This window comes from Suncus etruscus, chromosome Y (assembly GCF_024139225.1).
Source record: "Suncus etruscus isolate mSunEtr1 chromosome Y, mSunEtr1.pri.cur, whole genome shotgun sequence".
Classification (NCBI taxonomy): domain Eukaryota; kingdom Metazoa; phylum Chordata; class Mammalia; order Eulipotyphla; family Soricidae; genus Suncus; species Suncus etruscus.
The window spans coordinates 1,148,101-1,170,508 of record NC_064869.1 but is presented as its reverse complement, the minus strand read 5'-3'; the positions used below and the strand labels follow the sequence as shown (position 1 = coordinate 1,170,508).

Below are 22,408 nucleotides of genomic sequence, written 5' to 3'. Positions count from 1 at the left end.
AAATTTTAGTTGGTAAATGATTGGTGGCCATGCCTGTCGAAGAATGTTGATCAGTCATCTAATAAAACAGTTTTGGTTATGCTTTCTTCCGAGAGGAAAATCCTTATAGCTTCGACTATGTACTTTGTTTCAGCTCAAGAATATGAATTGACCCGGGCCGGAGCGGTAGTGAAGAGCGCTAAGGCATCTGCCTTGCGCGCTCTAGCCTAGTACGGACCGCGGTTCGATCCCCCGGCGCACCTTATGGTGCCCTAAGCCAGAAGCGATTTCTGAGCTCAGAGCCAGGAGGAACCCCTGATTGTCGCCGGGTGTGCCCCTTCCAAAAAATAAAATAAAACAGTCAGTAATCAAAACATTGGGGGGAATGTATATTGAACGAAGCTCATTGTACACACGATTTCCTTAAGACTTGATTAGTAATTGCTGTAAAAAGCAGCCTCCTTGAAAGCCTTATAGATTATAGGGCAGTTCTAAGGAAATCTGAAGACAGTAAAGGGTGTTTACTGTCTTGAAGACAGTTCAGAGGGAGAGTGTAAACAACCCAATAGGATCTGCTTTGTTTGCAGAAGACCCAGATTTAAGCCAAGGCAGTTTAAGGTCCCTAGTGCACAAAGCTATGAGTAGTTTCCGTAAATCTCCAAATTTGGTCAAATAACAAGGTAAACCAAAAATTTGAACATGATCCCAAAAGTAACTGAAGGACCTGAGTGTATCAACACAGTGATTAAAGCTTTGGTCTTGCTTTTGGCAAACTTGGATATGATCTCCAGCATCCGAGATGGTCCCCAGAGCGTCACCAAATGTGATCTCTAAGCACTGCTGTGCCCCACAAACAACTTAGAAAGAGTATTTTTGTTTGTTTGTTTGTTTCTTTTTTTGGTCCAGACAGTATTCAGAAGTAACTCCTTGTTTTACTCTCAGAAATTATTCCTGAAGGGAATATTCCTAAAGGGAAAACTTGGGATGCGAAGCATCGATCTAAGCCAGCCACATGCAAGACAGATAGACAGATGCCCTACCCAACATACAGTGCAAGTAACTGAGTCTTTCCCGGCAGCGCTCAGGGATTACTCCTGGCTCTTTGCTTACATATCGCATCTGGCAGGCTGGGGGACCATATGGGGGGTCGGTATTCGAACCACAGTCCTTCTGCATGCAAGGCAAACACCCTACCATCATGCTATCTCTTCGGCCCCCAAGTAACTGAATCTTAAAAATAAAAGCAGGGGCCGGAGAGATAGCATGGAGGCAAGACATTTGCCTTTCATGCAGAAGGTTGGTGGTTCGAATTCCGGCATCCCATATGGTCCCGAGCCTGCCAGGAGCGATTTCTGAGCATAGAGCCAGAAGTAATCCCTGAGCACTGCTGGGTGTGACCCAAAAACCAAAAACTACATAAATAAATAAATGAATAAATAGATAGATAGATAGATGATTGATAGATGATAGATTGATAGATAGATAGATAGATGATAGATAGATAAAAGCAATGTCCTAAGTACTTTTGTAGCTTGTTTTTGAAATATAGTGGGTGGTACTCAGGGCTTACTCCTGGCTCTGAACTCGGGGATCATTTCTGGCAGTGTTCAATGACCCGATAGAGTGCTTAATAATTAAAGTGTTGAACATATGCAAATGATTTACTATGTCTCCAGTCCCATGAGAATTTCAAAGGTTTGAGAACACAGTTGGCAAGAGACTCACATTTTCATCTCTGACCAATAAAACCTGTTGAGTACTGCATTTAGACCTACCCAAGAAATTAGGCCCCACTTTGATAACTGGGCCCATCGCAAGGCTTAAAGTATTATACTATTAGATTAAGTGACAAAAGCAGAAACCTCTGTATCATCTGGGTGTTGTGTCTAAAAGGTTATCTGATTGATCTTCATCTAGTGCCGTGGCTGGCTTTGCTTCAGCATTATCAATTGTCTTTATCTTCATTAATATAAGGCATAAGGCATAACTAATCAAACAATAGGTGTAGGGATACTTTCAAGTACAGTTTATGAGTTGCTGTTTATTGCATTCTTGTAAAAGGGTGCTGTAAAGAAGCACCATCAAGAGTGATTTCTGAGTCCAATCAGTAGTTCCTGAGCCTCACTTGGATGTGGCCTAAAAGCAAAGCAAAAAAAAAAAAAAGTAGTAGTTTCAGACCTCAAGATAGAAACATAGAAAGATGAAAAGGTGTCATTTGAATATGGGGAATGTGCTGAATTTCTATGTGCACTACTGAGTGACACAAGCTAGTAACAGCTAATGCTCTGTGTCCCAAATACTAAAAAAAGGACACAGGAAAAATACCTTCAAGGCTAGAGAGATATTATAGTAGCTATGGTGTTGGCCTATGCTCACATATCCCTGGCACCTTGAGTTCTGCCAGGAGGTATTTCTGAGAATAGGTAGGATTAATCCCTAAGCAACACTGGGTATACCTCCCATCTCTTTTGTCCTCCCCCACCTCCTAAAAGATTGACTAGTCTCAATCCAAGCACTGCATTTGTGTCCCTTACATGTGCCCAGGGTTGTTGCCTGTGATTAGGGAACACACATACAGTTCCAGAGTTAAGTCAGGTTTAATGTGACAACTATATGTGGTGGTATACCTGTATACCATCTCTCCTGCCTTGAGATTGTTTTAAACTTTAGGCCACACTTTACTGTGCTATTTCTTCTGAACAGATGATAACTTTTAGATTTAGAGATTTAGAGAGTCATATGTGGTGCAAAGGATCAAACTATGTGAAGCAAGTACCTTATCTACTATCTCTCTAAAGCTGTAACTTACTTTCTTAAATAAATATGTATTTGGGAGTTGATAAAGGAGAGATACAAATTTAAAAGTAAAAAATAAATACACTAATCCACATTATGCTCCCCATGAAATCCTCCTCTTTCACAGGAAATGCTAAACCCCTTGTCATTTACTGTGAATCAGTGCAACAACCCTTTTAGGCAGCACTGATTGTTATCCCTATTGTGATTAAGTACATTACCTGTCTGGCAGCACTCATTTGTCCCTTATTGTAATTAAGTACCTTACTTCAGCTATCAAGAATGATTAAAGTGGCCAGAGAGATAGCATGGAGGAAATAAAGGCCTAGTTCAATGCCCTCAAAGATGGGCTTTCTGGTCTACCTGAACTTGAATGAAAATGGAGCTGGAGAGATAGCATGGAGGTGAGGCGTTTGCCTTTCATGCAGAAGGTCATTGGTTCAAATGCCGGTATCTGCCAGGAGCGATTTCTGAACGTGGAGTCAGGAGTAACTCCTGAGCACTGCCAGGTGTGACCAAAAAACCAACAACAACAACAACAAATAAAGAAAAGGTGCTTCTTCTTGCCTGCTACACAACCTTTCTGGTGTCTCTTCGAAAGATCTATGTACGTCTTAGATTATCTTCTCAGGAGCTTGTAGTTGATTCCTTGATACATGTTTCTGGTTTTAGACACCCTGTGCTTAGGTTAGAAGTTTTTCTTTACATTTTCCTGTAATGCGCTTATGCAAACAGCCCTCTTTTATTATTGACTAATTTTTCTTTTAATAATTGTAGACAATATTGTTTGTTTACTAAAAACAAAAGGGGGAATTGTTGTGTATGTAAATATTTTGGGGGATTACTATGTTGCTCACCCTAAACTGATTAGGTGATTGTGCCCTACCCTAGGGTGTGACCTGGCATTCTGCCCCCACCCTAGGGTAGGACCTGATTCTGCTTCCACCATTGGTTGGTATCTGATCCCACCATTGGGTGGTACCTGACTCTGGAGTATAAAAACAAGGTTCTGTGGAAGTCCGGAGCTTTTGGCTGGCTGGAACTGAGGCTGAATCTTTGGACTTCAGTTTTGTCCTCCGAATAAAGCAAATATTTCCATGAGCCTGACTGTCTGCGAGCTGTTTACCCACCGTTTCACCTCAGAACCGTGGGCTAGACAGGGTGGCAGACGCGTGCTCCAAGCTGGAAGAAAAGGGCCTCATTCTCCATCCCACCATCAGTCAACCTCTTCAGGGGCTGATCTGCTACATAATGCATTTGCCTTTCATGCAGAAGGTCATCAGTTCAAATCCCAGCATCCCATATGGTCCCCCGTGCCTTCCAGGAGCAATTTCTGAGCCTGGAGCCAGGAATAACCCCTGAGCACTGCCGGGTGTGACCCAAAAACCACAAAAAAAAAAAAAAAAATAGAATGATTAAAAACAAAACAATAAAAGTTTTTTTAGCCAACCACAGGAAACAATTAGAATAGACAGAGATCATATGGTAAAAGGGATACCTGCCTTATACAACCCCAGATTAGATCCCTAGGACCTGATTGGTACTCAAAAAACAGCCCAGAATGATACATGAACATAGTCCTATTAACTGCTGTGTGTCTCCATCCATAAACACATAGATAGGGATACCTATCTCTGTTTCCCTAGAATTGCATATAGTCACAATCCTAAACACTACGGTGTGATCCTTGGGCAACAGCCAACTGTAGTATTCACCAACCCTCACCCATTACCAAAATAAAAAAATAAAACAAAACAGTAAAGAATTAAGAGCTAGGTCAATGGAATGACTATAGACTTTACATGCAGGACTTAAATTGATCCTGTTCAGCCTGTATAAAAAATAGCAAAATTGTGACTGGAGCTCTAACATAGTGATAAGATATTTACCTTGCACTCAGCCAACACAGGATGGACCCTGGAAACCCTTTACCCATATGGTTCCCAGGCCTGCCAGGAGTGACTTCTGAGCACAGAGCCATGATGAACCCCTGAGCAGTCACAACCCACCAGTTGTGACCCAAAAACAAACAAACAAACAAACAAACAAAAAAGCAACAGTAATCTTATTCAAGTACGTTCCTTAAATACTGAAATGTAAATGTTATATACACATTTTAAATGCACAGTAACAACTCTACTCTTTTTTTCCCACAAATAATTTTGGTGATACACCAAATCTTCCAATTACAAAAACAGCTTCATCAGGGACCAGAGCAGTGGCATAAGCTGTAAGACATCTGCCTTGTGCACACTAGCCTAGGATGGACCAAAGTTCAATCCCTGGCATCCCATATGGTCTCCTAAGCCACGAGCGATTTCTGAGCAAAAAGCCAGGAATAACCCCTGAGCATCACCAGTGTGGCCAAAGAAACATAAAACAAAAATAAAAATAAAAACACAAAACTTCATCTTTGGGGCCTGGCGGTGGCGCTGGAGGTAAGGTGCCTGCCTTGCCTGCGCTAGCCTAGGGCGGACCGAGGTTCGATCCCCCGGCATCCCATATGGTCCCCCAAGAAGCCAGGAGCAACTTCTGAGCGCAAAAGCCAGGAGTAACCCCTGAGCCTCACAGGGTGTGGCCCAAAAACCAAAAAAAAAAAAAAAAAAAAAAACCTTCATCTTTAGTATTAAGTCAAAATAGACAGAAATTTATGTTTTCATATTTTTATTTTACTAAAGTAAAACTCAGCAATGCAGTATATTCTAAAGTTACAGTAACTCAGGTTTAATTTCTATATATTTAAAATAAGCATAGGTGACATAAGTGCATTTCTCTAAGTCACTGTTAATGACAGTAAATAATACCATGTTTGAAGATTGAGAATAATTTTCCATTCACTGGAAAACTAACAAATTACAGAACTCAAAATAACCTTTAACAATGTGAACAGTTACATCAGTGTTTAAAAGTGTTTTCTTAGGACTTCATGACAAGTATAATCAAAACCTTGGGAGGATATAAGTTGTTAATTTGTCATAAATGTTGTCAGTATATTGAAGTTACCCAACTGCCAAAGTTGGGTATCCAAATTCAAATTCAAATCAAGTAGAAACAAGCTAAGATTGGAAGTTTGAGGATAAGAACATAAATATATAATAAACTCTTCTGAATGTGTTGCAATCAAGTCCTTTGTGGGAAGTTATGAGCAAAATGTGCAGGACAATAAGCATATACTCATTTGAAATAGCACCATTATCAAAACTCAATGCTGCCAAGGGCACCTATGTAGTGAAATTGTAATAAGGCACAATATGCTTGAATATCTATGCACTTTAAATGCTGACATCTTCTGGAAAGTTTAAGATTACTATACTCTGGCCACAAAATTTCAAGTGGCACAGTTATTGTCAGTGTGGTAATCTTTGGCCAAACATTGTATTAATATAAATATAACAAAAATTTATGCAACAAAAACATAAACAACTAAACTAGTATAACATACATAGATATTTTAGGAAGTTTAATACATATCTCCCACTTATGTGAATGTTAAAAATTTCAATTATCCCAATTTATAGTCTGTTAAAGTTAGCCATTTAAAACAATAATGATGCGAATTTTCACTAAAGTTGGCTTCATATTCTTACTGCTCATATACTCTTGACAAAAAATATCAGCACTCTTAGGCACTAAGATCAGAGCCTATAAAGAGGCCTAGTCAGTGTCCTTGTACAGCCTGTCTGTAATGTTACTCATTGCAGGTTTAAACAATTTAGATAAAATATGTCCCAAATATTTGCTTATTTTCTCTAATATGTCCACCTTTTCTAATTTGATATTATTATCCTAACCTTATGAGAGCTGTATTTAGTTACATTCATTGTAGAGGACCTTTAAAAATCTAACAAATTCTGAAGCATGCTATCAAATTGAGAACAGAATGGTTTGAACTGACAAGGTATAAAGTGCCTACAAGACAGTACACAAGTCAAGCCCTTTTCAACTTATTTTAAGATGTTTTACTTTAGTTTTCAGAAACTTTAATAGTCTATTGCCTAAATGTTTCCTCCTAAAAATATCTATAGAAAAAATTTAACTCTTGTTAATTAAATTGCACCACACCTGTATGTCATAGTTTGATTTGAGCTCATGTTGAGTAAATTTATTTAGTCAAAGAATTGGTTATCTTTAGCATTACTAAGCCAACAGGACATCAATATATTAAGTTGTTTAAAGTTAAATTCACAGTCCATTAACAAATGATCTTCAGATACAAAATCATAAATGCAGTTTAGTAGGGAAGTTAATCCAAACTATAGTGAGTAAGTCTTCAAGCCAACTTTAGAATAGGATTTGAGATTTAGGTTAGTTTTATTCTAATTTTTAGAGCTTCCATGGAATTCTTTAGGAGAATCACCACTGGTAATGTATTGAAAGTTGCTGAAGTTACAAAATATAATCTGGATTAAGTTACATGTGGTTTCCATATTGGTTTGTTTGAAAGGTTGACTTAGTTCCCCCACCAGTCAATCCCCTGAGAGTTATAATTTCCTCCATATCCATCATCTCTGTTGTAGAAGCCTCCGTAGGCACCTACCAAAAAATATTTAAAAAGAGAAATTAGAATCAAACATTTAAAGTACCTCTACCTCCCTCCTCTAATGGTTTGAAATAAATAGCAATCGGTATCATTGAACTTTATGACTTTTGAAATAAAACTCCAATATATTATAAATTTTAAAAGGATCAATAACAACAACAAATAGCCCAGTAAGAGACATAGAGTTAGTAAGTTGCTTGCTTCAAACCTGGCTCATTGTAATTCCTGGAACCTCACATTGGTCATCCAAATACTAACAGTAACTAGCATCAACAAGTGCTCCAAAAACTAAACAAAAATTAAAAGTTACTGCCCAACATTTAAAATGAAGAAAAAAATGTACCTCCACCAAATCCTCTGTTGCTGCTGTGACTTTCTCCACTGAGGCTGCTGCTTGCATGGCTACTACTATAGCTAGAACTGCTAGAATTGCTGCTTTGCCGATAGTCTGTGGCACCAAATCCTCCACTGAGTCTACTAAAAGAAACATTGTATGAATGCTATTAAGTAAAATGTTGAATTAAAAACAGTAAGTTCCTTAAATATACTTGACTTCTCTTTCTTTTTTTTAATTTTTTCTTTATTTCTTTTTTTTTTTCTTCAAATGAATGGGTGGAGGAGCAGGACACAATTCTAGTTGCTGGGCAAAGAAGCCTAAACAGGACATGTGCTCAGTGAGCTGAAATAGTTTTTTTTTGTTTGTTTGTTTGTTTGGGTTTTTTTAGTTTTTGGTTTTTGGGTCACACCTGGCAGCGCTTAGGGGTTACTCCTGGCTCTACGCTCAGAAATCGCGTTTGGCAGGCTCGGGGGACCATATGGGACACCAGGATTTGAACCAATGATCTTCTGCATGCAAGGCAAATGCCTTTACCTTCATGCTATCTCACCAGCCCCAGTTTTCTACTTCTGAGTCTATAATTCTACTTTTTAATTATTTCTCTTAGAAGTGATAATATACATGGTTATTAATACCTGATATGTGACATCTACTTTTATATTTGTCATTTTTTGGGGGGGTGGTCCACACCCAGTAACGTTCAGGGATTACTCCTGGCTATGAGCTCAGAAATCGTTCCTGGTTGGATGCTGAGAGTCAAACCACCGACCGTCCTGGATCGGCTGCATTCAAGGCAAAAGCCCTACTGCTATGTTATCATTCCAACCCCAACATCTACTTTTGATTTAAAATAATATTCCCAGCTCAAAACCTGGAAGTAACAACAGTAGTTAATATTGGGACATAACTTACTACCCAAAATAAATACAAAAATTTGTACCTTTTAGAACGTCCATGACTGCTACCCCGATACTGATGTTCATAAGCCAGATTTTCTAACCAAGATGGCACTTCTTGTTTAGCTTCAACAAGAAGAGCCAATAAGTCTTTTGTAATATTTGCATTTCTTTCATTAAAGAATGAGGTGGCAAGACCTGTAAAAATGGCAGGGGGGAATTAAAGATAAAATATAAAAGGCAACTACAGAGATGGAAAATGAACACTGATGAAGGGATGGTTGTTGGAACATTGTCATGACTGAAATTTAGCTATCAATGCCTTCTTTTAAAAAAAAATGGGGCCACACCTAGTGGTGCTCAGGGGTTATTCCTGATTCTTCACTCAGGAATCACTCTTGGCAGTGCTCAGGGACAAATGAGATAAGGATTCAATGTGGGTCAGCCACTGCAGAGTAAATTCCTAATCTGCTGTATTACCTATTCAGCTCCGATCAACAACTTTTTAACTCTGTATCTCATAGTGATTTACTTAAAATTTTTTTAAAATTAAAACTGACTTTGATTCAATTGTTTCATAGAAATCAAGTTTCGAAATTGTAGAGCTTTTTGTTAAACCCCAAAACTAAGCATATTACCAAGGTTTCCAACACGCCCTGTACGGCCAATGCGATGCACATATTCTTCAATGTCACTTGGCAAATCAAAGTTTATAACATGTTTCACATTTGAAATATCAAGTCCTCTTGCTGCCACCTGAAAAATAATTGAGGAAAAAATGACTATTATCAGGTTTAAATAAAATTCAGTGAAGGAGGTGATTCAGCAGAAAAGCAAAAGTTTTGATTGTGTTTAAGGCACTGAATACCCAGCACTATAATGCATAAGCAAATAAATATACATACAGCTGTGGCCACTAAAATTGGGCTTTTTCCTGAGCGGAAGTGGTAAAGAGCCTCCTCTCTATCTCTTTGTGATCGATCTCCATGGATACTAGTACACGCATATCCCTCATGGTATAAGAAATCCTCCAGCGAGTCAGCACCCTTTTTAGTCTCCACAAACACTAAAGTCAGTGAATTTTTTCCTGAAAAATTACAATATAAATAGTTCTATTTACAAACAATAGCAGAACTGAAGGGCTCCCTCTAATACTCATTTATCATTCACCAAATATCTATCACTTTCTGAAATTATTAAGAAAATGTAAATATCCTTATACATTATTATACATTATTGATACTAATATGTATTCCTATTTTTACCTGTTGCACTTAAGATATCCAGCAGGAATGAACGCTTTTCTTCATTCTCTACCCAAACTACTTTCTGTGTTATATTTTCAGAGGTAGAGCCAACTCTACCTACAGCCAAAAAGATATATTCATCCAAAAAATCACGAGCCAGCATCTTAAAAAGGGCAAAACTTCATGTTATTATTTACCTTAATCATCAGAAGAAAATATTTCTAATGTTTGGATATTTGTTTTCCTTGTGACTGACCACAGTTCAATGCCTAGAACTACATTTTGTACCCCAAGAACTAAAAAACTCTAAGCAAAGAGCCAATAGTAGTACCAAATTCCACTTCTCATATAGCAAAACCAAAACCCAAAGAAACCAAAGCCAAATCAAACAGATGTTTTAGGGAAAGAATGTAATCTTAGTTAGAGAACGAACAAGGACTAAGTTACCTGCTTTATCAATTGCCAATCTTGGTTTGATTCTAGCATATTCCAAAATAATCTACAAATTATTGTAGAGCCCACATCCTCCAAAAAATAAATAGAAAAAGTACCTGTATTTCCTTAGGGAAAGTAGCACTAAACATCATAGTTTGGCGAACACCCTTTGGTGGCATAGTTTCTTTTTCAACAATACGACGAATCTGAGGCTCAAATCCCATATCTAGCATTCTATCAGCTTCATCCAATACTAAGTATCTGTTACAAAATAAATTTACAATCTGAAGGTTTAGCCATTAACATAGGCCACAAAGCCTCTTTTGAGACAATATGGCTGTTCAAATCATTACCCATTTAAAAGTTGGGAGGTTTTCTTTTATAAACACGGTGAGGCCAAGGAGATATGATGGGATTATGGGGATTAAAATCAGGTGGGCCATATGCAGTAAAATGACCTACCCTGTACTAACTCTTCAGCACCAAAGAACACGTGAGAGTGTGTGTGTGTGTGTGTGTGTTTTGGAGGGGTGCCAAACCTGGTGGTGCTCAGGAGTAACCACTGGCTGTGTGTGTGTGTGTGTGTTCTGGGGGGTGCCACACCTCGTGGTTCTCAGGAATAACCTCTGGCCGTGTGTGTTTGTGTGTGTGTGTGTGTGTGTGTGTGTGTGTGTGTGTGTGTATGTGTGTGGTTTGGTGGTGCCACAGCTGGTGGTTCTCAGGAGTAACCCCTGGCTCTGTGTGAGAAATCACTCCTTCTGGAAGTGATTGAAAACCATATGGGATTGAACCAGTGTTGGTTACATGCAAACCAAATGTCCTATCCATTTTGCTATAGCTCCAGCTGCAAAACTGATTTATTAGTTAGAAAAAGTAAATGCACTTTGAAATTATTACTAGGAACAATACTGGGAGCCAGATAAAGTTCAACAGATAAAGCACTTGCCATGCTCAGAGCTGATCCAGGTTCATCCTAAATCCTGACTGTGCCCCCCCCCATTTGTGCCATAAGTGACTCCTAAATATAGAGCTAGAATTATGCTCTGAGCACCACCATCTGTTGCCCAAACAAAAAATAAAAAATTTCTAGTAAATATCAATAAATTAAAAAGGACCACTAACATTAGATAAAATGACATATCAACTCACTTGCAAAAGTCTAATCCAATTTTTCCTCTTTCTGTCATATCTACTAGACGTCCTGGAGTGGCAACTAATAAATGACATCCACATTCTAAATCTCTCATTTGTTGAACAATATCAGCACCACCATACACAACACACGGACGAACTCTAGATCGGTAAGAAAACTAGACAAAGAATGTAACAGTCATGAAAACATCACTAGGATCAATAAAAATAACAGCCAGAGTAAATAAAATGTGTATTTACTTTTCTAGCTTCCTCATAAATTTGTATAGCCAGTTCTCTAGTTGGGGCTAACACCAAAGATATTGGGAATTGCTTTCGGTGTCCATATCTTCCATTGCCCTAAAAATAAGTACAGTTAATAAACAATATGTAACTTAATTATTGGCCTCTGAATCACACATAGCATTGTTCAAACAGTTATTCCAGAATCTGTGTTCTAGTAGATAGCAACAAAATTTCTAACAAAGAGGATGCAAAAGAAGCATGCACATAATTTTTTTTGTTTGTTCTAACTTAATAAATCCAGTATTATTTATGCTGCATTTATAGGCATTTCAAATGACTTTAAATATGACCTGGTATACACATGAGTGTGTTCAATTCCCAGCACTACCACTACTAATGCAATCTAGTGGCAGTTTAACACTTAAAAATTTCTTGAGGAAAACTGTACCTTCACAGCCTTCAAAGCCTCGCCAGGGCCATCTGAATAAATCTGACTCAAGATGGGCAAAAGAAATGCTGCTGTTTTTCCAGACCCTGTTGAAAAATATTGAGTGAACTAGTAAGGGCAAGTCGCCTGTGAACTATTCTAAACTATATCATTAGTATCAGTATTTGCATTTTAATCTATACAAAAATTTTTGGTCAAATAAATTTACCTGTTTGGGCGCAAGCCATCACGTCTCTTTTCTCTTTGATAATAGGAATGGCATACTTCTGCACTGGAGTCGGACGGGTATAACGGGTGAGTTCAATGTTTCCCATTATAATTTCTCCCATCTCAACATCACTGAACTGTAAATAAAATGGAGTGAGGTAAATCAAATGCATATATATAAATAGAAATTTCTACTTACAAGAAACAGCTTTTATATTTGTAGTTATGTCTTGAAATTGCTTTTCCAAAGTAAAAGTACCAAAGTACTTAAGAAAACTAAGATTTTAACTCTGGGTTTGATTCACAAAGCTATAATTTTGGATTTTTTTCATTTCATGTATATTTCAAATTACATTAATCATAGCCTAACATTTACTATCAAAACAAGTTTTGTTTTCTATTTTAGTTTTTCCCTAAAATAATTTTAATCTTTTAGTCATGGTGATTTAGATTTTGTTTTGTTCTTATTCAGAAGTAAGTCAACTAAAAGAACTTACATTTTCAATATGTGGAGGACAATTATTGCCAGTTGCCTCTACTGGTATGTCATCATACTTTTCAAAATTAATTCCAGTGTTTCCTCCAAAAAAGAGCTCCCTGAAATGATTAATTCACATGTTTCACTTCGTTAAGTACACACATACAGAGACTCTCCAATTGGTGTATGTTTATAAAACATACTGTTCTAGACGTTCACTTGGTGGAAGTGGTTTTGACCAATCATCATCCTCTGATCTTTCACTCCAACGTCTATGTCCACTGCATTCAAATTTCCTGAAACCAGTTCTGTCACCACGACTATCCATACCATCACAGTCACTATGTCCATGGTCACCAAACCTAAATGAAACAAGTAATTAAGCAAAACATGTTATTAATCCTAATAATTATATCAAAATTTTATTTACCAGCTTAACTGTTAAATTATACACTTTTATTTTTTTTTCTTTTTTTTTTCTTTTATTTTTTTTTCTTCTAAAGGAAGGCAGACTGCCACGTGCAGCGCCTCATTTGGATGTGTCTGGAGTCTTGGAAGCTTGACTACCCTACGTTCTCCTACAATGGACCTTGAGAGGTTGTTTGGAGGTTCTAGCAGGGGAGCGCAGCTACTCGTATACCCTCGACCGAAGAACGGTCCGGTCCGTCTCTATTCGGGGAAGGCCGTCCTCTTCCACCAAGCGCGCTTCGGGAGGGACGCACATGGAGCGGTGAGGGAAGAAGGGGACACCGCCTAGCCAGCCAGATCAGCCGAATCAACCCTGGCGATCAATGGGGTGACAGGTGTCGCAGCCAGATAGCCCTCACATCCAAATTATACACTTTTAAATAAGATTTACATGGTACCTCACAATAAACCTCTAATATTTTTGTTTACTTCAATAGGCAGATTGTAAATTTTGTAATTTGCAAAATTACAAAGGAATTCATAAAATTTATTACTAAGCCTTTGCCCAAAACTTCCTATGGAAGTTTTAGCTTATAACAGAGAAAAGGAATGGCATGTCAATCAGCCTGGACATAAGAAAACCAAACAAAATATAAATGAAATATATGACAAGAAATGGTTGGGTTTTTAGTTTTAATTATGCATGTGAATAACACCAAAGAATTCAAATTTTATTTGTCAATAAAAATGTCTAAATTACCAGGAAACTAATTATTAGATCTAGTAATTTTTTATTTTTTTATTTTTATTTTTTTTTTAGTTTTTGGGTCACCCCCGGCAGTGCTCAGGGGTTACTCCTGGCTGTCTGCTCAGAAATAGCTCCTGGCAGGCACTGGGGACCATATGGGACACCGGGATTCGAACCAACCACCTTTGGTCCTGGATCGGCTGCTTGCAAGGCAAACACCGCTGTGCTATCTCTCCGGGCCCAGATCTAGTAATTTTTAAAGACAAAATTTTAGATAAAACTTAGTAAAGAAAGGGGCCGGAGAAGTGGCACGAGCCATAAGTTGTGGGCCTTGCGCTCCTAGCCTAGGACGGACCGAGGTATGATCTCTCGGCATCCCATATGGTCTCCAAAGCCAGGAGCGATTTCTGAGCGTACAGCCAGAAGTAACCCCTGAGTGTCATTGGTGTGGCCCCAAAGCCAAAAACAACAAAACACACACACACACACAAAAAATAAAAAAATAAAAAATTTAGTAAATAATTTAATGGTGTCAGAGACCTAAGGCCTGCATAAAAGTCATATACTTAGGCCTTTGAATATCATTTGTCTGGTTAAACAATCATTCTAAGCTATAATCTGCTAAATATAAAAAATAAAACTAAAACTGTCGGGAGACGGCAGACTGTATAAAAAGTGGAGAAAGTGTAATATGCGTGGCTGACGAAATTTATGAAATAAATGATATTTATTTCATATGGAACTAACCAAGGGGCAATCCCAACTACCCTGTAGAAAAAGAGGGTACAAAGCAAGTCTTAAACACCAATGCCCCTGAATAAAAAGAAAAGAAAAACCATTATTTTAGGAGTTTGATTGCTATATTACTATATTACATAGTGTGCAAGTTCAAAATTATTTTACCTTCCCCTTGATCCACTTCCACAATCATTAAAGTAACTGGACTTTCCTCTTGAACCACGAGATCCAAAACTGCTGTATGCATCCTCATCTCTACTAGAACTCCATCCTGGCCTATCCTTTTCATACAATCCTTAGAGAAGAAAATTGGACAAAACTTTTAACAAGGTTCTATACCTTCATAAATAAGCAGTTCTTAAAAGAAAACAGCTTCCGGGCCGGAGAGATAGCACAGCGGCGTTTGCCTTGCAAGCAGCCGATCCAGGACCAAATCCCGGTGTCCCATATGGTCCCCCATGCCTGCCAGGAGCTCTTTCTGAGCATCTGAGCAGACAGCCAGGAGGAACTCCTGAGCACCGCCGGGTGTGGCCCAAAAAACAAAAACAAAAAACAAAACAAAAAAACCAGCTTCCCCCACATCCAGCTTATATCCGAGTAATTGGTTTTTGTTGTTGTTGTTGTTGTTGTTGCTTGCTTGTTTGTTTTTTTTTGGTTTTTGGGTCACACCCGGCAGTGATCAGAGATTACTCCTGGCTCTACGCTCAGAAATCGCTCCTGGAAGGCTCAGTGGACAAAATGGGAAGCCGGGATACGAACCACAGTCCTTCTGCATGCAAGGCCAATGCCCTACCTCCACGCTCACTATCTCTGGGCCCCATGTTGGGAAGCTGGAGTGTGACCTTTTGTAATGTTTATAATGTTGATTAAATGCTATACAAGAAATTGCTTTTATAAAAGAGAAAACAAAAACTTTAGTAATGGGATTTTCCCCAAAACATTTTGCAATTTCTAAAACTCCTTAAATTGTTTTAGGAGTGGGGGCCCCAAACTTGGCAACTGACTGGGGTTGCTAATGATTTGCACTCAGGAATTACTCTCCTTGGTGTTCAAAGATCATTTGGGATGCAAGGGATGGAATCTGAATAGGCTTCATACAAAGGCAAACAGTAACTGTGCAAATATTCAGTCTGGCCACTGACCCCCCGTTTTTTTAAGAAAAAACAATACTGTTGTCTATTCCTTTAAGAATGAATGGCATGAACTGACTTAACATTTCCTTTAAAGGTGAATTAAACGTGTAGGTAACAAAAAAAATCTGCTGATGAAAGCAGTGAGACACTAGGAAGCCATGCAATTTGGGTACAAACTCCATGCCTTGTATCATCTCTCCTTCCCCATCTCTAAGTTTTCTATCAAACTTTTGTACCCTAGCTCACTACTAATATTTGTGTAATTTTGGGCCATACCTGGCAATACTCAGGAGACCTGTATTTTGCCAGGAACTGAACAGGTTGATTTATTTCATGGTAAGATAATAGTCTTAGACATGTTTTAAATCTTTTTATCCCTATTCATTTTTCTACTAAAGGAAAATTTATTTAAAGTCTAGTTGGATAGTTAAAATCTAATAATAAGTTTGTCTAATTAGTTATATCCAATCCCAACCATAAATTTTAAATTTCTAAATATGGGACAATATATATTTTTTTACATTTTTTTAAAAAAGCATTATCTAAACCTAGCTGGTTTAGGTAAAATGCTGAAACTATATCTTGACTGTCAATAGACGAAGATTAGAAGTATTTTAAAACTTTAAGGTAAACAGAACCAGATGTTAAATTACTCAAACAATTCACACAAGCATGGTGAGCAAGAGAATTCTAATACTGTAACAATAACTTATTAACAGCAAAATACAGATGAAAATGAGTACATCTAGAAAACATAGCTGAATTCAAGTTTTCAGTAAATTTTTAAAATAAATTAAATCCAGGCATTCATATTAAGTAATTTTACTTAAGTAACTTACTTAAGTAAGAAGAAACAAAAATTTTTGTGCTCAACTGGCTGTATACTTTTGGTATACTCCTAAAGTGGGGAATGTGCCAGGAAATGCTGGGAGATCAATTGTTTCTTTCCATCCTGGGGGAGTCAACAGGTATCTAGGCTCTAACACCTAGCACTAACAGCATACAGAGACCTCAACACTCAACACTAGTTATGAGGTTAAATTTATAAATTTATTATAGTTATTCTTTATAACTAATTATAAAGAAACACAAATTTCAATTCATTTAGAAATGACCAAACACTTGGGCTTGAAGTACAAATAAATAAGTAGGCTCTTGCTTATCCTGCATGCAACCAACATAAGCATCCCATGTTAAAAAAAGAAAAAGACCCAAGTGCTTAGTAATCTTTTAGTAAACGTAACAATAACAATAAAATAGGTAGCACATACATAAGTTGTAAATGATCTTCTGCCCCGTCTTTCCCCATTTTCTTACTTCTCCATTCAAATCTAGTGTTTGCCATTTCATTAAAGCAAGGCATTTACTGAACTATCCCTTCTCAAAAAATTTTGATTATCCTGGTGTGTTAATAAATAGCATTTACATGATTATTCAAAAAACAAATTATTTATTATTGTAAAAAATTTCAGCACAAAACAGATACCTCTCCAAACGTAGCGAGGTCTCTAAATTGAAGAATTTCAATTTTATTTTCAGCTATTCTCATAAGAGTAACAAATAACCCCCACCTCACCCCACCACCATTTTCTTTGCGGTAACATTTCCAAGAGTTAATACTTTTTTTTTTTTACTTCAAGTTTTATTTTGCTTCTTGCATGGTCTTCAGATAGTTTTACAGTCCGTTTTCTACAGGAACTGAGCTGTGACCTAAACAATCAATGAAATGCCATTCCAATCTTTTTTTTTTTTTTTTTTTTTGGTTTTTGGGCCACACCCTGTGAGGCTCAGGGGTTACTCCTGGCTATGCGCTCAGAAGTAGCTCCTGGCTTCTTGGGGGACCATATGGGACGCCGGGGGATCGAACCGCGGTCCGTCCTAGGTTAGCGCAGGCAAGGCAGGCACCTTACCTCCAGCGCCACCGCCCGGCCAATTCCAATCTTAATATCCAAACCATAGGAGATAGCATAGCACTTTACAATCCTAGCGATGAAGGGACAGGCCTGGGCATTAGCTTCATAGTTGTCATCTGTGACCAGAAGACCAGCCCAAAGTGATTAAAAGTCCAGATAAAACCACGAGCAATTAAAATCCTGATTCCTGATAGGAGGCTGGCCCTGAAATCCTCCAGATAAATATGACTATTTTCTACAAGTGTACAAAATGCACTTAAAAGATAAAATTATATTCATCATTTAAAACAATAGAGATCTTATAAAGGCCTTTGATTTTACATTAACAGGGTGTGTGCACACCCACACACACACACATACACACACACACCATAGAAAAACAAACATCTTTCTAGCAGAATACTTTGTATATCTACATTTGGAAGTTCAGATAATTTTGCTCGAGGATCTAACTGTGAGTTGAACTTTAGATACAAATTGTTTAAGACAAAGAATTATGATTATCACGCAGCATTTCATGAATTATCTAAAAATTAAATATTATAGACCATAGCGAAAAATATGTACACACAATGCCTCTTAAATAGTAAATGTTGACTATCAAAATTGGACATAATCACAAACCTTTAGATGCTTCCCTGTTCCTTATGTGAGGTGGAATATAGCGCCCTTCTGAAACAGAAATGCAAAATGGCCTTATATTCAATTTTTTAAATTTTGCTACACAAACTAATAAAATTCTAAAAAATATATATGAACTCCGATAGTAACATATTCTGCAATTGAAAAACAATATAGTCACTTAATAAATAGAATTTTTGTTTTGTTTTGTTTTGTTTTTTGGGCCACACTCGTTTGACGCTCAGGGGTCACTCCTGGCTATGCACTCGCAAGGCAGACACCTTACCTCTAGCACCACCTTCCCGGCCCCAGAATTTTTATACTAAAAATATGGAAGGTCTGCCCCTTCCCAACCAGGCGGTTGAGACATTTGGGGATCTACATCATAAATAAACCTATAAACATGTTAGTACCTATTAGACTTAGAGCCTAATTCTAACACTAAATGTAATTCTTCATAGGAACCGCAGAGGAGCAAGAGGCCAAAGGCCTCTATAAATACAGTCTTTATTTATAAACACAGACTTTTATTCATATTCAAACTCTTGCTTGGTCAAGAATCTTACAGAATATAATTTTTTTCAAAATGTAACTTTCATTGATTTTCTTTCAGTGATTATTTCTATTCAGAATCAACCAGTCTAGTCAGGCTGAGATATCTATTTGAACAAATAAAGGGGAAATTAAAACATGCATAATGATATTAAAATTAAACTAAAATGAAGTTTATAAAACACTTTCACTTACTACTTGCTGTACTTCCTCCTCCACTTTGATTATCAGAGGAATTGAGGTCTAGACCAGCAAACTAAAGAGATATTGTTAATATTAGTTATGATTCAAAAAGTGACATATACCGCAGTAAATGGAAAAGAAAAAAAAAACAAAGAACAAATGAGGGTAGGAAGAACAAGATCAGGGACCTTTCCTTGGGTACACCAGTGTCTCAGCTAAGCCCCATCAAGCACATTCCTGAGTACAAAACTAGGAGAAACTCCCAAACAAATATCCCATCACCACCTTGTAAAATATTAAAAACACAAATAGCAAACAAAAAGATGACCCAAATACTAAACACAAATTTTTTTCTTTAGTAATATTCTCAATCTCAGAAGCATTCTGTTAGCAATTTTTTGTTTAAACACAATCCAAAAGTTTATTTGGGATGATTCTTTAAATTATGTCAATTTTTATTAGAGCTTACACTTTATTATCTTTAACATCCTCTGTTCTTATGCGATCTTGTATGACAATTTACCTATCAATCTATTGACTCTATTGACAGGAAATAATTCTTGCTTACAGGATGAAGGCAGCATTAAACACCCATGGTCTTAAAGTAAAATTAAGAAGCATTTAAAAAGCAAAATTGGTACCCAATATTTTTAAGTACCACGCTAGGTATACAGATCAGCAGTTTTTATCTATGGAACCTGTCCCACAAAGAATTAAATTTACCCACCTCAGTGGGAGAAACAAAATTACTGTTTAATTAATTTTGTAGTAACTAAGAACTATTCAGAAGCACTAAAGAGGAAGGTTACAATAAGTTCTGTAACTCACAAACGACCCAAAAGTAATGGAAACGATGTGTAAGGGAAACCTAATACACATAAACAGTACCGAAAACTGAAGATTATCATTTTCATCTTCAAATTGTTTGAAACAGCTCACGTTATTACTATTGCTTGACATTGTACTTTCAGGTGAATTTTATATACTTGCTGAATAGAATCACCGAGAAACGACAGTTTATTAAAAGCTGAGTGAAGGTCGAGAGAGAGAGAGAGAGAGAGAGAGAGAGAGAGAGAGAGAGAGAGAGAGAGAGTATATAGCGGGAGGAGAGATGATTTATTTTGGTATATTTTATAGGGTGTAAGTAGAGCTGGGAATAAGTCCTTAATTATCTGAATACCACACCCAAGCTCGGTGTGCCCTAAATACAAAAATAATAATATAATACTACTAATAATAAAATAAAATAAAATTCAACTATTTAACTATTGTTGGTAGACCAACAAATATTTCACGCCTAATTACGCATACATTGAAAACTTAAGTCCTTGCTTCACAGATGAACTGATAAAATCTTTAAATTAGTTTATGTCTCCCTCTATTTAAATATGTGTGTGCGTGCTCACACTCATGTACAGTACATGTACAGCAGAGCTCCCCAAATATGTGAGACGTAATAAATTTTTCTTATCTGACCCCCCTCCCCAAATAAGGGCAAAAAGTTAGGACTTTTCCTTCCCATTACGTTGCCTTCCCATGACAGACAATTTAAAGCTGAATTGAATAAAGCAGAAAGGCTTTGGATTAAATGTTTTTTCTTAGCAGACAGAATTCAAACAACAGCAATAAACGCAACATTCGCTTTATTATTTCGATCTTCGAGCATTTGTTGTCAAACACGTACGGTAAAAACATACCACCACCTCACTGCACAAAAAAACAGCCACTAGGTTTGGCCAAATAAAGGGGAGGTTGGCCCCCAAAAGGGAAGGGGTTCCAAACTGTAAGCTCAGCAGAATGCATCACTGGCTGCCAGATTCCATTATCACAGATGGAGAGAGACAAGGAAAACGGAGGCGGCCATTCTCCCAGCCTCTCTCTAGGTAACCCGTACCCATTCTAGTTTTGCGTCACCAAAGTTTCCAATCTGAAAGCAGCGTTTTGCAACTGAGCACTGCAACAAACCCAGAACTTTGGGGGAAGGGGAAGTGGATCACACCCTGCGGTGCTCAGGGTTACTGCTGGCTCCCACCCAGAAATTGCTCCCGGCAGGCGTGGAGAACCATATAGGGTGTCAGGAATCTATCTAACCTAGCATGCAAGGCAAACGCCCTATTGCTGTGCTATCGCTCAGCTCAGGCCCAAAACCAGGGCTTTAATACTCTCGGAGCAAACACAAAAATGTCTAGTCACTGAACCACCTTTTTCCCACTCGTTCCTGCAAAGAGGACATTACCACAAACATAAGTCTTTGTTTAGATCCCTCTTCCCGATTCATAGCTTCCATTCATCAACAATTAATACAAAGACCTGGCCCTTCTTAAAGTGAGGAACAAACTCCTGTAGACCAAACTGGCCCCTTTTACGAACCTCCAAGGGGCAGCAGTCAGTTGAGATACATTACTTCACACACAAGCCGCCACTGGGGGCCACTGTCGACTTAAAAGGACGAGGACGTCTCTTAAACTATGATAAACTGAATCGTTAGCGCCACAATTGCTCGCCACCCAGCAGCCAGGTCAATCCACGTTCTATGACCACATTCACCCAGCATAATATTCAAGGTAACGAAAGTAAAAAAGTAAAAAACACTGAGCCATTGCCACGTTACTCAAGAATAGATACCCAAACAAATATCATGGTTTACCTGCTGGTTCAACCCCTGCTTATTTTCCTTATGACTCATGCCTGAAAAGCCTGAGACCAGGAGGTCTCTATCTGCGATTTTGGTGGCGTGGATACTACCTCTCACTGAGAGGAACGACACTGCTTGGCAACCGTAATAACATTCCCACTTGAACGCTTTGCGTCAGCATACACGCACGTATTGCCCTTTGACCCCCATCCAATCTTTGCAGCTAGTTTTGCTTCACGCTCTCGTTTTGTAGCTTTAATATCGCGGGATCTTTTTAATCCACAACGCACGCAAAATATCAGATGATTTTTTTTCACGCCCTTCCCAATATTTTGCTATTTGCAGCAACTGCCAAGAATTATTTCTCGCCTTTACCCAGTTTCATAGAGAATAGCCCCGAGACACACATGGCCCCAGTTTCTCCTTTCCTGTTCTCATTCCTTTCGGATCCCAGAGGAAAAAAATAATGTAAAATGTCTTTCTTTTCTGTATTTTTTTCCCTTTCCTTGGGAAGCAGCTTCTCACAATTAAGATTTAGTCAAATAAATTTAAAACTGAACGAACATATAGCAAAATAAATTTGAAACTGAACAAATGTTGACTCGTTTTATCCCAGGGGTCTTGCATGGTAGATATCTTGGGGAGTTGTCAAGAGTAGTTTGAATTCCTCTAAGGGAGTTGCTAAAAGAATAAACTGGCGAGAAACTGGGGTGCTCTTGTCAGAAGGCGAAAGTGTG

At 37.9% G+C, this 22,408-nt stretch overlaps 1 protein-coding gene across 3 annotated transcripts; it reads right to left on the bottom strand.

Moving 5' to 3' along the window:
* Positions 1–7,225: 7,225 nt before the first annotated feature.
* On the bottom strand, positions 7,226–21,725 carry LOC126000416 (ATP-dependent RNA helicase DDX3X-like). Of its 3 annotated transcripts, none has more exons than XM_049767719.1 (17): positions 21,684–21,725; positions 19,049–19,109; positions 18,305–18,352; positions 14,800–14,929; positions 12,944–13,102; positions 12,760–12,859; positions 12,264–12,399; positions 12,056–12,141; positions 11,623–11,721; positions 11,380–11,540; positions 10,347–10,491; positions 9,814–9,958; positions 9,454–9,635; positions 9,187–9,304; positions 8,581–8,746; positions 7,659–7,783; positions 7,226–7,308 (listed from the first exon to the last, which is right to left on the bottom strand). In XM_049767719.1, exons 1-17 carry the CDS (start codon positions 21,720–21,722, stop codon positions 7,226–7,228), a joined length of 1,983 nt encoding a protein of 660 aa, XP_049623676.1. In that variant the 5' UTR covers positions 21,723–21,725. The 3 variants fall into 3 exon arrangements, with proteins under 3 accessions (XP_049623676.1, XP_049623674.1, XP_049623675.1); XM_049767717.1 differs by having other exon boundaries at positions 7,659–7,792; positions 8,593–8,746; positions 21,684–21,722; XM_049767718.1 differs by lacking the exon at positions 18,305–18,352 and having other exon boundaries at positions 21,684–21,722.
* Between the last annotated feature and the right edge of the window lie 683 nt (positions 21,726–22,408).

Excerpts from the sequence above, each read along its gene's own strand:
- LOC126000416 (XM_049767719.1), bottom strand. The coding sequence starts at position 21,722 with ATGAGTCATAAGGAAAATAAGCAGGGGTTGAACCAGCAG. Across the intron at positions 19,110-21,683 it reads AGCAGGGGTTGAACCAGCAG|TTTGCTGGTCTAGACCTCAA; the intron begins GTAAACCATGAT and ends ATATCTCTTTAG. Across the intron at positions 9,959-10,346 it reads CTTTCCCTAAGGAAATACAG|ATGCTGGCTCGTGATTTTTT; the intron begins GTACTTTTTCTA and ends GCCCTTTTTAAG.